General features: G+C 26.0%; 1 protein-coding gene across 1 annotated transcript in view; it reads right to left on the bottom strand.

Moving 5' to 3' along the window:
• The window catches only part of LOC105845686 (general transcription factor 3C polypeptide 1), a 141,230-nt gene that overhangs the window by 46,249 nt on the left and 78,961 nt on the right, over positions 1 to 16,020 (bottom strand). The window contains exons 16-22 of the mRNA XM_065817745.1: positions 13,674 to 13,770; positions 8,261 to 8,447; positions 6,062 to 6,332; positions 5,825 to 5,967; positions 5,581 to 5,748; positions 4,957 to 5,079; positions 4,649 to 4,839 (exon numbers count right to left, since the gene is read on the bottom strand). Of these exons, the coding sequence (XP_065673817.1) occupies positions 4,649 to 4,839; positions 4,957 to 5,079; positions 5,581 to 5,748; positions 5,825 to 5,967; positions 6,062 to 6,332; positions 8,261 to 8,447; positions 13,674 to 13,770 (1,180 nt within the window). The remainder of the gene's footprint in view (positions 1 to 4,648; positions 4,840 to 4,956; positions 5,080 to 5,580; positions 5,749 to 5,824; positions 5,968 to 6,061; positions 6,333 to 8,260; positions 8,448 to 13,673; positions 13,771 to 16,020) is intronic.

The raw sequence follows: 16,020 nt of genomic DNA on the forward strand, positions 1-16,020 counted from the left end.
ATCATTCATTTTCCAAAAAAGAGAACATCAAAGAGTGACAATTGAAGAAGACTGGAAAAAGATTCAACCAGAAGAAACAAAATCTTTAGTCGAATCAATTCCTAGACATCTAGAAACTGTAATCCAAATAGAAAAAGGCCCTACAAAGTATTAAAGTAATTATTTTGTTATTTAATAATTTATTATAAAAAAAGTATCGGTTGAATATTATTTTGACGATAAAACAATGACTTAAGTTCCTTTATTTTAAGACTGAAAACTTTGTGATTCATATTTTACAGCAAAATAAATAAAATCTATTGTTAATCTATTTAAAAATCTGTTCTAAAATATGTTCTTTTATTATTATTATTTAAGTTTACCAAAAAAATTTAAATTTAAAAAATATAGCACTTTTTTAGGACAAATATTTTTAAAACTGTTTGGTTGGATAATTTTTTGGGACATTGTATGTATGTATGTATGTATGTATGTATGTATGTATGTATGTATGTATGTATGTATGTATGTATGTATGTATGTATGTATGTATGTATGTGTATATATATATATATATATATATATATATATATATATATATATATATATATATATATATATATACACACATTGCATGTTAGTGTATTCTACAAATAGAGTGCTCAATGTTCTTAAAGAACAGAGCTATAATAAATTTGTAAAAACACTTGACTAATTTTCTTCAACAATTTGTTTTGCTATTAGTAGGCTCACCTTTCTAATGAGTCTACTGATGGCAAAACAAATTGTTGAAGAAAATTAGATAAGTGTTTTTCCCAATTCTTTTATTAACTCCTCGTCTCTGTCTGTTAACATCAAGTCTTGCAATCAATTTTTCAGTCACTTCCTGATGATTCATTTTCTTCAAATTTTGTATACATACTTAATGACAATACAATGTTCAATAATTAGTTTTGCAATGAGTCAAATAATTTAGTTAATTTTAAATAATTATTTATATGGGAAGAAGAATTTTTAAAATAAGTATATTATTTGTTCCTACTTATACCCGCTTTTAGCTTAATTGGATAAGGTGTTGACTTCGTAAACAGAATGTCTGTGGTTCGAGACCGCCTCTTCCTGAATTTTTTTGTTTTTTTACACACACATACAGCTAATAAAATAAAATAGTAATATTAGAAAAAATTGATTGCAAAATTTGGTTTTAATAACATTTAAAAGCATTGGGTTTTAAAAATTCATTTTTAATTTTACATGTTACCAATTTAATTTATATATATACATATATATATATATATATATATATATATATATATATATATATATATATATATATATATATATATATATATATATATATATATATATATATATATATATATATATATATATACACACACCTATAGTATCACTTTTGGGGGACAGATTTAACAAAAAAAAACAAATACTTACAGGGATTACAGGGAAAAAAAAATGTCCCCTTAAGCAAAATTTTTAGAGAGCGAAAAGTACATACATTGACTACCAAAGAGCCTGACTCGCCCAGAGTGCTGGGCGAGTCAGACTCTTTGGTAGTCAATGTATGTATCAACATCAAGATCAGGTTTAGGGTTAGGGTTACGGCATGGTTTAAATATGGAATATTATATATTATACATATATACTATTTGTTTTAAGAACATATTATATATTATACATACTAGTTTTATGTTTTAACATATTCACTTGTAAAAGAGTTTGTTTTTAAATATTTTTTTTTAACAGTTTTTTATGTAGTTAATAGCTGATGATTGCCGTGTATAGCACCAAACTTAAAGTACTATTATTAATGTTGTTTTTCTCTAAACAGAATTTAAATATTTATTGCTCTATTATAATAATATTGAGCACTGTCTTACGTTTGAGAGTTTTTGTATTATTATAATACAAATTAATACATAAACAACCAATCAATCAATCAATCAATCAATATATATATATATATATATATATATATATATATATATATATATATATATATATATATATATATATATATATATATATATATATATATATATATATACATATATACACACACATACATACATACATATACATGTAAAATATATGACACAAAGAAAACAGTTTGTATGGTTTTTAATCTAAAACAAAACTCAAAATTGTGTCGTTGTCATTTCCAAAATTGAGTGTAGCAGGTTGCAAACTAGAATTTGCTGACAGCTTCAAATACCTTGGTCATATTATAAAAAATGATCTATCAGATGATATGAATATAAAAAAAGAGATATAAAGCGGCCTTGTTCGTCAAGGTTTGTGCTTCGGAGTTATAGAGTTGAGAGAGGGTTGTAACCACAAAAAAGTAGCCTCCTCTACTGTAGTGGCCTTCCCGGCCTTGGAGAAGTGAATAATAATTCAAAAAAAAAAAGGAAATATACTCTAACAAATATGTTAATAAGATGGTTTTACAGTTGGTCAAGTCTAGTTAAAATAAAATTATTCTAGTCACATTGTATATGCTTATATAAGGCTTCTCTGTGGAACAATTTTAGCACAAGAACATTAACACACCTGCTATATTGCTATAATAAATGTGCAAAAATGTCTTTTGGATACGAAAAATATTGCAGCCTCACTCAAATATTTTTAGAGTTAAGACTCTCATCTTTTGATACTATTTTGTCTAACTCAAGGATCAACTTAAAGAAACAGCTTGTTGAATGTGCCAAAAGAAATTTCACTGTTGGTTCTGTTAACAGAATATTAAGACTGTCCATATGATGGGTTGTTGTGATGGCTGTATAGTATACAGTGTAGATGTACTTTTTTATTTACTCTTTATCTAATTTTATCTATGGACCATGTGCCTATTTATATGTACATGATGTTTGAATTAAATACATTAATAATAAATATTATATATATATATATATATATATATATGTATATTTTTTCATCTATTATACATATTTTTATCTATTGTATATATATATAATACATATATATATATATATAATACATATATATATATAATACATATATATATATATAATACATATATATATATATAATACATACATATATATATAATACATATATATATATAATACATATATATATATAATACATATATATATATAATACATATATATATATAATACATATATATATATAATACATATATATATATAATACATATATATATATATAATACATATATATATATAATACATATATATATATAATACATATATATATATATAATACATATATATATATAATACATATATATATATATATATATATATATAATTATATATATATATATAATTATATATATATATGTATATATATATATATATATATATATATATATATATATATATATATATATATATATATATATATATATATATATATATATATATATATGTATGTCAGGGTAAGGGTTATTTTCATCTATTGTATATATATACAATACATATATATATATACAATACATACGTATATTTATATATATCAACCCTCGGAATTAGGGTCGGCATTCGGCAATGCCGACCTAACTCCTGGCCTGAAAGTATTTGAGGTCGGAAATTAATTGCCGACATCGTTTTTATGTTTTATGGTCAGACCTTTGTATCAAATAATTTTTGCCGACCTCTAAAAGATTGAGGTCGGCAAATTATTGCCGACCTCAAATTTCCTAATACCGAGGGTTGATATATATATATATATATATATATATATATATATATATATATATATATATATATATATATATATATATATATATATATATGTATGTCAGGGTTAGGGTTATTTTTATCTATTGTATATATATACAATACATATATATAGTATATATATGTATATTTATATATGTATATGTATATTTATAGTATATATATGTATATTTGTATATATATGTATATGTATATTTATATATATATATATATATATATATATATATATATATATATATATATATATATATATATATATAAATATATGTATGTATACTTTTTTCATTTACTATACATATTTTCATCTATTATATAAAAGGTATAAAAAATACTCTTTAACCGCTGAGGATAAAAAAAAAAAATTTTTTTAAATTATTTTATCAAATATGAAAATATACTATGTTCCTGCTAAAGTTTATAACCCACAGTTTAAAAAAACTCATTCAAATGAGTTTTATGTATTGAAATTTCTTGTTTTTCACATTTTATAAGCTATAAATTGTGTAAATCAGTTTGGTAATTGCCTTTTGGTTAAAGTTTGCTTATATTTTTATGTCTGTAATTGTAAACTTCATAAAGCATAACCAAATATATACATAGATATTCAGGCTATACATATGTATGTACTCACATGTTGTTTTCAATAGTAACCAATGTACACAATAAAAAAAAAAACTTACAACATTTCAATGCAAGGTTTATAATGGAAACACATAGCCTTAAGCAACAATACAAAATTTCAAAATGTGACACTTTAACAAAATACATAAACATGGTTTCCTACAGACAACTACTGCAAAGTTGAGACTTGTGTAGTCTGCTATAAATCTACATATGACAAACTATGTCTACTTAAATTCAATATAAGAGAATATTAAAAAATATTAGGATTTTTTAAAAACATTAGTGTCATTTAGTAGTCATACTTTATTTTGTTCTAGCTCTCCTTTACATGTTTTGTATATGATTAGCATATTTTTGTAATACTTTTTCATGTATCGCGCTCGCCTGTTTAAAGAATTCCATGTTTTATCTCGAGATTCTGGTACATTTTTGTGTATTATGTCACGAAATGCTCTCCACATAATTTTTATATGTTCTTTATACAGTGGGCGATCTAATAAGAAAGAAGATAGTTAAAATTAATAAAAAGAACTAAAAAAATATTTGCTGAAACTTGTAAAAATCAAATTATTAACATATTACTGGATAAATATAATATAGTAACAAAGACCTTTATCTTGTAGTCTCATAAGGTCTTTTATAATTTCAGTCATAAGGATATGTGCGTCCTCTCTCTCAGTAAAAGTGACCCGCTTTCCTGTCATCTGTTTTAGAGCAGCACGATCAACATCATCTAAAAAATTTGTACATTATTTAATTATTGCTATTACTTATATTTAAGATCACTTAGGTATGCATGATCAACTTATTATTATGAGCAGCAAAAAATGCCAATAAATTTTTTTTTCAATTTGGTTCTAACTTTCTTAATTAACCTTTTACTAACTCAAAGTAGCTAATGTTAGAAGTTTAATTTAGGTTAAAATTAGACCCAATAATTTTTTTTTAACTTGGTTCCACTTTTTTCACATTAAATAAATTCTGATTTATACTATTTTGTTTTTATCATAATTACTTATTCAATTATTTTCAATTATTATATTATTACTAATTTATGATATAATTTTTTTAAATGGTTCAAATGCTTCAACTTAAATAACATCATAACTTAAATAACAAATAACTTAATTATATTATTTAGACTGCTATTTGAAAAAATATATTCAATCTAATGAGGATGAAAAACAACTGAACAGTTTTTTTTTACAATAAAAATTCAATATTTTTTTGTTACCATGGCTTCTAGCCTCTAAAATACGCTTTCCTATTCTTTGTCTGCGTAATGCCTTTTTTGTAACTTCTCTCGCACGTATAATTTCTTTCATCTTTTCATAGCGTTTTGACAATAAAAGGTCATATTGCAATTGTCTTTCAATTTTCTCTTTCTTTGAAAGTTGAGGAGCTGAAATCAAAAAAAAAAAAAATTAAAACAGCCTTATAAATGTAGCATAAAGAATGAAAGAATAAAATATTGATACCAGCAACAGATAGTTTTCTTTTAAGTCCCTTGCCACCTTTTTTAAGTTTAATGATACTGTTAGACACAAAAATCTTTTTTGACTGCAGAGGAGGCAAAGACTCTTTTTTATTATCATATTTAAAATGGTGGTCACTTGTAAATCTAAATAATAAAATGATTACATTTCAAATGCACTGAAATATAAAACGCAAAAAAAAAAAAAAAAAAAAAAAAAAAAAAATTTGAATTTGAATACCTTCTTGTCTTTGTTTGAACCTTACCATGAGCCCAGTTTTTTGGCAAATGACCAAAAAAAATCGAGTCCAAACCCCCAGCTCCTAATGAATTACCAAAAAGAACAGGCTCCATGTTGCTAAAATCCTTGTTGATATAATATTCTTGAAAATCTCGCAATACAGTGTATGAACGATAAACCCGATGCTGTCCTTTCCTTTTATGTTCATCTCCTTCCTCTTCTATTGTATTTTTTTCACTCACAAACTTTTTTCTCAATTGTCTTGTAACTCCTAACAAAAAAGTTAAAAAATTTTTCATAAAATTTTTTTTTTACAATAAAGAAAAATGAAACCATTATAATTATAACTAGTTATAAATATAAGTAATTTCATCATTTTAACTATATTAAAGCAAAAGATTTGTTAAAACCCTGATTTTAGGGTCTTTTCAGTAAATTAGGAAATTAAAGAAAAACTTGTCTTCAGACATTGTCTAAAAAACAAAACAAAACAAAATTTTAGCATTTAGAGTAGTTTTTAAGCTAAATTAAATTTTAATTGGAAAATTTACAAAAATGTACTCAGGGTTGAATGATGCCAGTTTCTCATTTAAAAAAAAAAAGTTACATATTTACAATATGGTGTATTTGTTTATTGTGTATTATTATATCAAATGAACATTTAAATCTTAACTTTACTTAAAACAAAATATAACTTTGTTAGCCAGTAACAAGGTTATATCTTTTTTCCTGTTGTATCTAGAATAATAATCTTCCTGACAATCTAACAGCTATATTTGCTTTATACTCTTGACAAAAAGTCTTTACTTTTTGATTGCTTAGAACAAGCAGCTGGACTTTAATCTGATCTCTCTTCTGTAACAGCTGCAATTGCTTGTGAATATTAACTCCAAAAAACTCAGTTATTTACTGCAAACAACTATTATATATTGTTGACATTCTTATATTGATGAACAACAACTCTCTTATAATCAGACAAGGTCCAAAAGCTCATTGTAAATGCAGTTGGGCCTGCTTTATCTGTCAAGTGAGGTTGAGTCACTCTCCTATCATGGTAAGGTTGGATCTATTTTTTTCTCTTCAAATACTATCATGGTCGCGGCTCAAATGAGCTATCTCTCTAATTCAATAAACTAAAACTCATTCTTGCTTGTGATTCAGAAGTCCTTTTACTGTATCTGTTCCTTTATGTTATAAAGTTTTTTTATTTATTTAGTTCTTTTCCTCAAACATCAACAAAACCTAATTGTATCAATGCCACAATAAATATTAAATATTATACATCTATTAGACCGAAACATAAGTCTTATGCAATAACATCACTCTTTTTTTCATTGCCTGTTGCTTATACTCTGCTACTACATTTATTTTTCAGAAGTTCATTTTATTGTAGACCAGTATATGCACCTCCTTTATTTTGACCTCACTCATCCTCTGGAAATTTTAGTAAAGGTACCCGAAAGCCTGACCATCTTGGTTTATTGCTTTTCTGAAAGTCCTAACTTTACATGTAATGGTGGTAACAAAACACTGCTTTAAATTTTTTTTCTTTTACAAGAAATATTTTTATTTAATATTTGTCTAAATACTATTATTTATTTTTAATTATTTATCTTTTGCTTATTTACTTATTAAACTTTTTTTAATCTGCTAAAATACTGCAACATTTTTTTAAGTCTTTAATTTTTCTAATCACCCTCAGATTTGTGAACAACAAAGCTCCAACCGTCTCTCCAACCTTCTGAAGTGCTAGAATAGGATCATTCTTTACTAAGAATTGTGTATGTCCTTAGTATTGCAGACTTTTTTTTGCTTCTAGTCTCTAGACTCTATATCTAGTCTCTAGACTCTGATGGTTTAAAATAATAAATCTAAACTTCTTTTTTTTGCTTGTAATAAAAAGATTGGTGGTTTTGTAGCCAGGGGTGAGTGGGTGACAGAGGAGGAGTGAATGGGTGACAATGGAGTGAGTGGGTGACAGAGGAGGAGTGAATGGGTGACAATGGAGTGAGTGGGTGACAGTAAAGGAGTGTAGAGTAGAGCTGTTTTTATTATTATACTTTACTATGCAAAATACAAAAGAAAAAAAAAATGAAACTTTCAATGTTTTATTTGTTTAAATATTTATGATTTTTTTTTTGCTTTTTATTTTCCTCACAACAATAATTGATAATATTTATATCAAAAAAAAATTCTTACCTAAAGGAGTATTCAAACAAATAAAATTAAGATCTGTCCAGTATTTTTCTACATCAGCAAAGCAATTAAACTTGTAAACAGTCTCTGGAAATGACTCAATGCCTTCTGGAAGTATAGTGTGACAGTAATTCTTTTCTGAGCAGCGTGTATCCAGAATTTTTGCTTCTTTTCTCAAAAACAACATCAACTAAAATTTAGTAAAAGTTATTTATGAACAAATCAAAAACATTTTGAAAATTTCAAAAAATTTATAAAAAAAATTTAAAACAGTCAGATTTTTTGGCATCATTTTGTTATCATAATGATAATTATTATTTTAACTGGCCTTAATGAAAGTGTTCAGATTTCCTCCAAATAAAAATATTCTTTATTATTTTAAATATAACATTAAATTAAATTATTATATATTTATAACATTAACAAAAATGACTCATGCTATTTACTAGCAAGAAAAAAAAACTGATTCAGGTAAGCACTCAAATAGTTTTAAGAATACAAAAAAGAGTTCCAAGTTTTTTATTTTTGCCAAGACTGTGACAAGCTACCATTAACTACCAAAACAGGAATGAATGAAATGTCTGACAAAAGATTAATTTGCCTTAAGTAAGTGAGTGTAGCTTTAGACTCACTTACTAGTCTAGCTAGACTCACTGAATTCAAAAAATTCAGTAAGTGAATCTTTATAATTTTATTTTTTATAATTTTATACTGTTCCCTATTCCATTGACTTCTGATAAACCTGATCCTTGGCAAAACTTTACAAATGCTTTCTTAATAGGGTCACAAGTTAAGTGTTCAAGGCAAACATACTTATGACTTGTAATTAGTAAATGTTTTACTAGTTCAACCAATCTACAAAATGTTTGAGAAAAAGTACATGAAGTATCTTTAGTTAAATTTTTTAGACTATGACCTTGTTTTTCAGGAGCCATTTTTTTGACCATATCAGTCAAATTTAAAAGAAAGTTTAATCGTTTATCATTGTTTGATGAAAAAACAGCACGATATTTAACTCTAGTACAAATATCTTCATAAAGTCCTTTACCATTAACAATTTTACAAATTTCATAACTAATTTGGGGAATTTACAGATTTAATAAAAATGTTACTTCCTTGATATATTAACTGTCGTTTAGCATAAATTTCATAAAGTAGTAGAACTACCCGTCTTTGAGAAATATATTATTTGTCAAAATACAACTTTATCATTATGTCTGACATTTTTAACTTTAGATGTCAACTTTGTCATCAAAGATATACTTGGTAATTTGTAGTGTCATGTAATCGAGAGTAAAGAGAATCATGTATTCGAGAGTAAAGAGTTTTTGACAATGAAAAGTATTCAAACGCCCTAGCAACCATATTAGGAGAATACTTTTTTCACCAATAAACATTAAGGAGTTCATACTTAACATTTGTTCAATAATAATACTTTTCTTGTGATCAATTGCTAAAGAACTCAGATAGTGTATTGCAGCATGGAGATCACTAATACAGTCAATAATACTCATACAACTGTACGAAAAAGCTTTTATCATGCACTTAACACCACAGTGATAGCTATCAAAAAATAAATCATTTTTTATTTTTTTTAAATAAACTTTAGAACACCCAAGTTGTCTAATATATCAGCTTGGCCTGTCACTTTAGTAGGCCATGGTATGTATATATATAAATACGTATATATATATATATATATATATATATATATATATATATATATATATATATATATATATATATATATATATTCATATATATGTACAATGTATATATATATATATATATATATATATATATATATATATATATATATATATATATATATATATATATATATATATATATACACAATGTATATACAGCTGCGGACAAAACTACGTGAACGATTGCAAATAGTTTTTTTTAATGAAATTTTCAATGTCTTAAAATAAGTTTATAGTTTAATACTATATATGGTTGGACAGAGCGTTTTTTGCTCTATAAGACTGTGTAAAGTGTATTCTCTAATAATTTGTTTAAAATTAAACATATCTAAATGTTCAAAAAGCATCAAATATTTTGCGCGACAAAACCACGTGAACGATTATACAAACGTAAAAGAATAATTTTACTAACATCAACAAATAATAGATTCTAAAAAAAAAAAAACATTAATATTTAGTTGCATAGCCTTTAGAATCAATAACGGCCTTGCACCGTCTTGGCATAGATTCTACAAGAGTTTCTAGTAACTGTTTTGGTAATGCCTCCCATTCATACTGTACTGTTCGAAAAAGTTCATCCAATTTTTGAAATTTGCGACCTCCCAAGCGTCGCTCAACTTCAATCCATAAATTTTCGATTGGACTTAAGTTGGGAGATTGGGCAGGCCACTTCAAAACCGTTATGCTATTATTTATGAGCCAATTTTTTACAGTCAAAGCTGTATGTTTAGGGTCATTATCATGTTGATAAACCCAATTGTGAGGCATTTTTTCTAAAGCGTGTGGCAACATTTGATTAGATAATATTTCCCTGTACTGTAGTTGGTCCATTATACCGTTTACACGGTACAACGGACCAATTCCAGCCCAGGAGAAACACCCCCAAACCATTATATTGCCACCCCCAAATTTTACAGTTCCTATTGTATACTCTTTTGCAAATCTTTTACCTACTGGACGCCTAACATAACCTCGACCGTCGCTGCAAACCATGTTAAATTTACTTTCATCCGACCACAAAACTGTTTTCCAATTTTCAACCGTCCAGTTTAAGTGATCTTTAGCGAACTGTAGGCAATCTTTGACGTGCCTGGGCTTAAGGAATGGTTTCTTTGCAGGTCTGCGCCCATAAAGACCTCCTTCGTTTAAACGCCTTTGAATCGTTCGTGTGCTTACGTTTTCCATGCCTGTTTGCAGACGAATTTCAGGGGCTGTCAAATGTGGATTCTCAAGAGATTTTCGCACAATTTTTCGATCAGTACTAAAAAATAAAATGTTAAACATTAAAATTAACATTAACATTAATATTATTAAGATTAAATAATAAGAAAAATAAAATTAAAGAAATATTACCGCTTATCTGTAATACGTGGACGACCACCTTTCTTAACGATCTTTTTGCTCTTTTCTCGGTGTATAATTTTATGTATTCCACCTTTTGACATCTTCACATGAGCTGCAATTTGCCCAACGGACCATTTTCCTTCTTTGCGAAAACGCAAAACCAAGCTTTCAATTTTTGAATCAGTTTGACAAACCATTATCAGGCCTTCCCAGGAGAGGCGTGCGGTCGGTCGCTTTGAGTGACCACGCATATATATATATTTTTTGAGAGTTTGGCCACGGTTTTTTAGCATATATTAATGACGCATTTTTAAAAAGGCGCTGAAAAAACCTAACTAAATTGTCGTATTATTTTATTATTTTTATTTATAATTTATTCCTATTATTAATATAAAAATATGAACATAAAAATGAAATATATATATATATATATATATTTATACTTATTTAAAAATTTTTTTTTTTTCTTATTACAATTTTTTTTTTTTATGTCTAGTAAACATTAAAAAAAAATTTATTTGTTTATATTTATTTTTTATTTATTTATATTATAATTATTTATAATATATTTTTAGGTGTTGATTTTTTCAGCAACGATATTTGAGACAAGTCGAAAAAATAAACAGAAAATGTGACCAAAAACTTTTTTAATTTATTTTGAAAAATATGCTCTGCCGACGCGGGATGCGAACCCGGGTCTCCGCGGCGCTGTGTAATGTCTTAACCGAATGAGCTAATCGTTCATATCCTTATCAAGAACCTTGTAGATAATAATTCTTATAGAACTTAGAAGTTATTTTTTGTAAAAAGACATACTTATGCGAAAAAATTTAAAATTAGAAAAAAAAATATGTAAAATAAAAAAAAAAAAATTTTGTTATAAGAAAAAAAAATTCAAAAAAAATATATATATATATTATTTTTATGTTATTATTTCCTTATTAATGAAAAGGAATAAATTATTAATAAAATTACAAAATAATACAACGAATTTAATTTGATTTTTTCAGCGCCTTTTTAAAAATGCGTTTTTAATATTTGCTAAAAAAGCGTGGCCGAGTTATCCAAAAAAAAATAAATATCCGTGTTCACTCAAGGCGTGCGACCGCACGCCTCTCCTGGGAAGGCCTGATTATAGTTTAATTTTATGATGTTAAACAGAATAATCTCGAGAAATTTAAATGATTGTAAGTTCTTAGAATACCAAAACCACATGAACGATTTTTAAAAGCACTGATTTCGATGTGAATATAATATAATTTGCATCAAAAATGACGCTTTTATAAATCGTTCACGTGGTTTTGCCGCTCAAAATTTTTGAAATTATTTTAACGTTTATATATGTATGATTTTATACGTATTATTAAAGAATACACTTTACACAATCTTATAGAGCAAAAAACGCTCTATCCAATCATATATAGTATTAGAGAAAAAACTTTTTTTAAGGTGTTGAAACTTTTGTTTCAAAAAACTATCTGCAATCGTTCACATAGTTTTGTCCGCAACTGTATATATACAATGTATGTTTATACATACATATATATATATATATATATACAATGTGTATGTATATATATATATATACATATATATATATATGTATATATATATATATGTATATATATATATACATATATATATATATGTATATATATATATACATATATATATATATGTATATATATATATACATATATATATATATGTATATATATATATATACATATATATATATATATATATATATATATATATATATATATATATATATATATATATATATATATAAATATTTATATATATACCTACCATGGCCTACTAAAGTGACAGGCCAAGTAAACATACAGCTTAAAAATAAACTGTAGGCGAGTTTTTAAAAAAAAAATTAACATTAATAATTTGTAATATGACGTGTTCCAGAAAAAGAAGGTGGTCTTTTAATTTATGTATCTTATCTAAATGATTAGATTTATTATTTTTAGGTGTTGTCACTGGATGCAGAGGTAGCTACGATGTTATAAAGTCTGTGAAAATTTATCGCTTTCCAAATTTAAAAAATCCAGATGAAAGAAAAAAACAGATAAGTGTTATACTTCAAGATAATATTCCAGATAGCCCAAATACTTTTATTTTTGAAGATCATTGGTCTAAAGACTATGAAAAGTTTTAGTTTATGGAAAGTCAAGACTATAATACTACATTTATATATATATATATATATATATATATATATATATATATATATATATATATATATATATATATATATATATATATATATATATATATATATATATATATATATATATAATATATTATTAAACATAAAAATTTTTACTGAATTGTTATTGTGTAAGTACCTCTGTTCTCATCATTGGATAAAGTGTTGGATGTACGGCAATCAGTCCCATTTGTGATAAAAAAACTAAAATATCTGATAAAGAGTCTACATGGCGACTGGAAAAAAAAGAAAAGAAAGTAAAACCATATATTTTTTTAAATTTTTTTTATTAATAATATATATTTACACACACACACACACACACACACACACACACACACACACACACACACACACACACACACACACACACACACACACACACACATATATATATGTAAACATATATATATATATTATATATATATATATATTTTAATATATGATATATTAAATATGTTAAAATATATATTTTTTAATATATTTAATATATATATATATATATATATATATATATATATATATATATATATATATATATATATATATATATATATATATATATATATTATATATATGTATGTATATATGGGTGCCCAAAAAACAAACCTTTTTTTTCCCCCCAAGATACCTCTCAAGTTTTTCCCATTCTCTGTCCCTTAAGTTTAAAAATCAATGGGAAAAAAAAAATCAGTTGTCAAAAAGTGCTATATGTAAAACTTGACAAAATTGAATTTTTTGAAAAAAATTACATCAACTTAGTAAAGAGATTTTTTCTCTCTTTTTTTTTTTAATTATTTTTAAACTAATAATAATGATTGATTATGTCTGAATAACAATTAGAGTAACAAACTCTTCCATAGAGAGTAACAAACTCTTCGATAGAGAGTAACAAACTCTTCGATAGAGAGTAACAAACTCTTTGATATATCTGTGAAGATGTTTAAGGAGAAGATTCAATCAGATCGACTTTGTTCTCAGGAGGTCAAGGCAGAAGATATTCAGTTTTTTTAGACCAATAACAGGATAGAAAAATGTATATTACAACAGAGGTAGGCAAAGAGTTTGGAATATCTGTTAAAAACAAACAGGATCGGTTGCGGGGAATAAATAACATAAAAAATACAGAAGTGGAGAAAGAACAAAAGAAAAATGACCTGCCTCTAAGTGAGGTTTCTTTAGATTCTGACGCTTGTTTCTCTGCATCAGACTCAGAAGCTGTATTTATCACAGATGAAGATTCTGTCGATGAATTAATTCAAAATTCTGATTCTACAGTAAATGCCGAGGTAAACAAATGATGGTTATAAAATATAAACTTAGTTTAACTAATTTTGAGTAAACTAAAGTAAAATTCAATTAGAGAAGAAATATCATTATTATTTATTATTTAGATAATAAATATTAGTCCTGAGGATCTGGTGGATTGAACTTCTGTAGTATCTGCTCGGTATAGGGTTGGAATCCGACCTCAAACTGCAATCATTGCAGCAATATGCAATAAATCAGGTGTGAATCTTAAAAATATTCTTATTTTCAAAAGCTCTGTTAATCAAATGGGATTCATGAAGATTAAAGATCTAGGTAAGAAATATTAGTAGAAAAAAAAGCTAGGATAATTAAGATTTAATTACCTAAGTGACAAAGTTATTTTGATTTTTAGGAGACCAGATAAGGCAAGATATAATGGAAACTTTAAAACAAAAAAGACTTGTCCTGCACTTTGACAGCAAAAAGATCAAAGAAATTGAGGAGAATTTAAATATTACAGTTACTGTTGAAAGAATTTCTCTTGATGTAACTTCACCAGATATTGATGACACAAATGATATCCTCCTTGGAGTGGTTCAAGCTGAAAGCTCCAAGGGAGTTGACGAGGCAGATGTAATCTTAAATCTTCTAGATTATTTCAAATTTGTTGACCAAATCTTTGTCATATGTTGTGACACCACTGCTTCCAACACTGGAGTATTTGTTGGTGCAATTACCATTCTAACAAATATTCTCAATATCCCTTTTCTCTGGTTTCACTGCAGGCACATGTTGGAGTTACACATCTCTAATTTTATGGAAGCTCTCACTGGAGAAAAAAAAAAGGGCCCAGGAGAGCATTGTATATAAGATTGGAATGAGCTTTAGGTTGGATCATCCCTGTACAACATTGTAAGAGAGGCCTTAGAATTTTACAAAAATGCACTGACTACAAAGACATTTAACAGGGGGGACTATAGGAAGCTCTGTGAACTAATGTCTTCTATTTAGGAGAAGATATACAAGAGTTTCATTTTTATCAACCTGTCATGAAGCTAGGTAATTTATTATCAATAATTTTTATTTTGTGAAGAGTACATTTTTAATAATGATAATTTATAAGGTTCATAGCAGATGCTCTACACATGCTGACCCTGAGGATGACTGAGAAGGTAACCCATGTAATAAATGAAGAAGAGAAGATGGTAAATACAGCAGCATTACTTGTTTCGTTA

Source organism: Hydra vulgaris, chromosome 14 (genome assembly GCF_038396675.1).
Source record: "Hydra vulgaris chromosome 14, alternate assembly HydraT2T_AEP".
NCBI lineage: Eukaryota > Metazoa > Cnidaria > Hydrozoa > Anthoathecata > Hydridae > Hydra > Hydra vulgaris.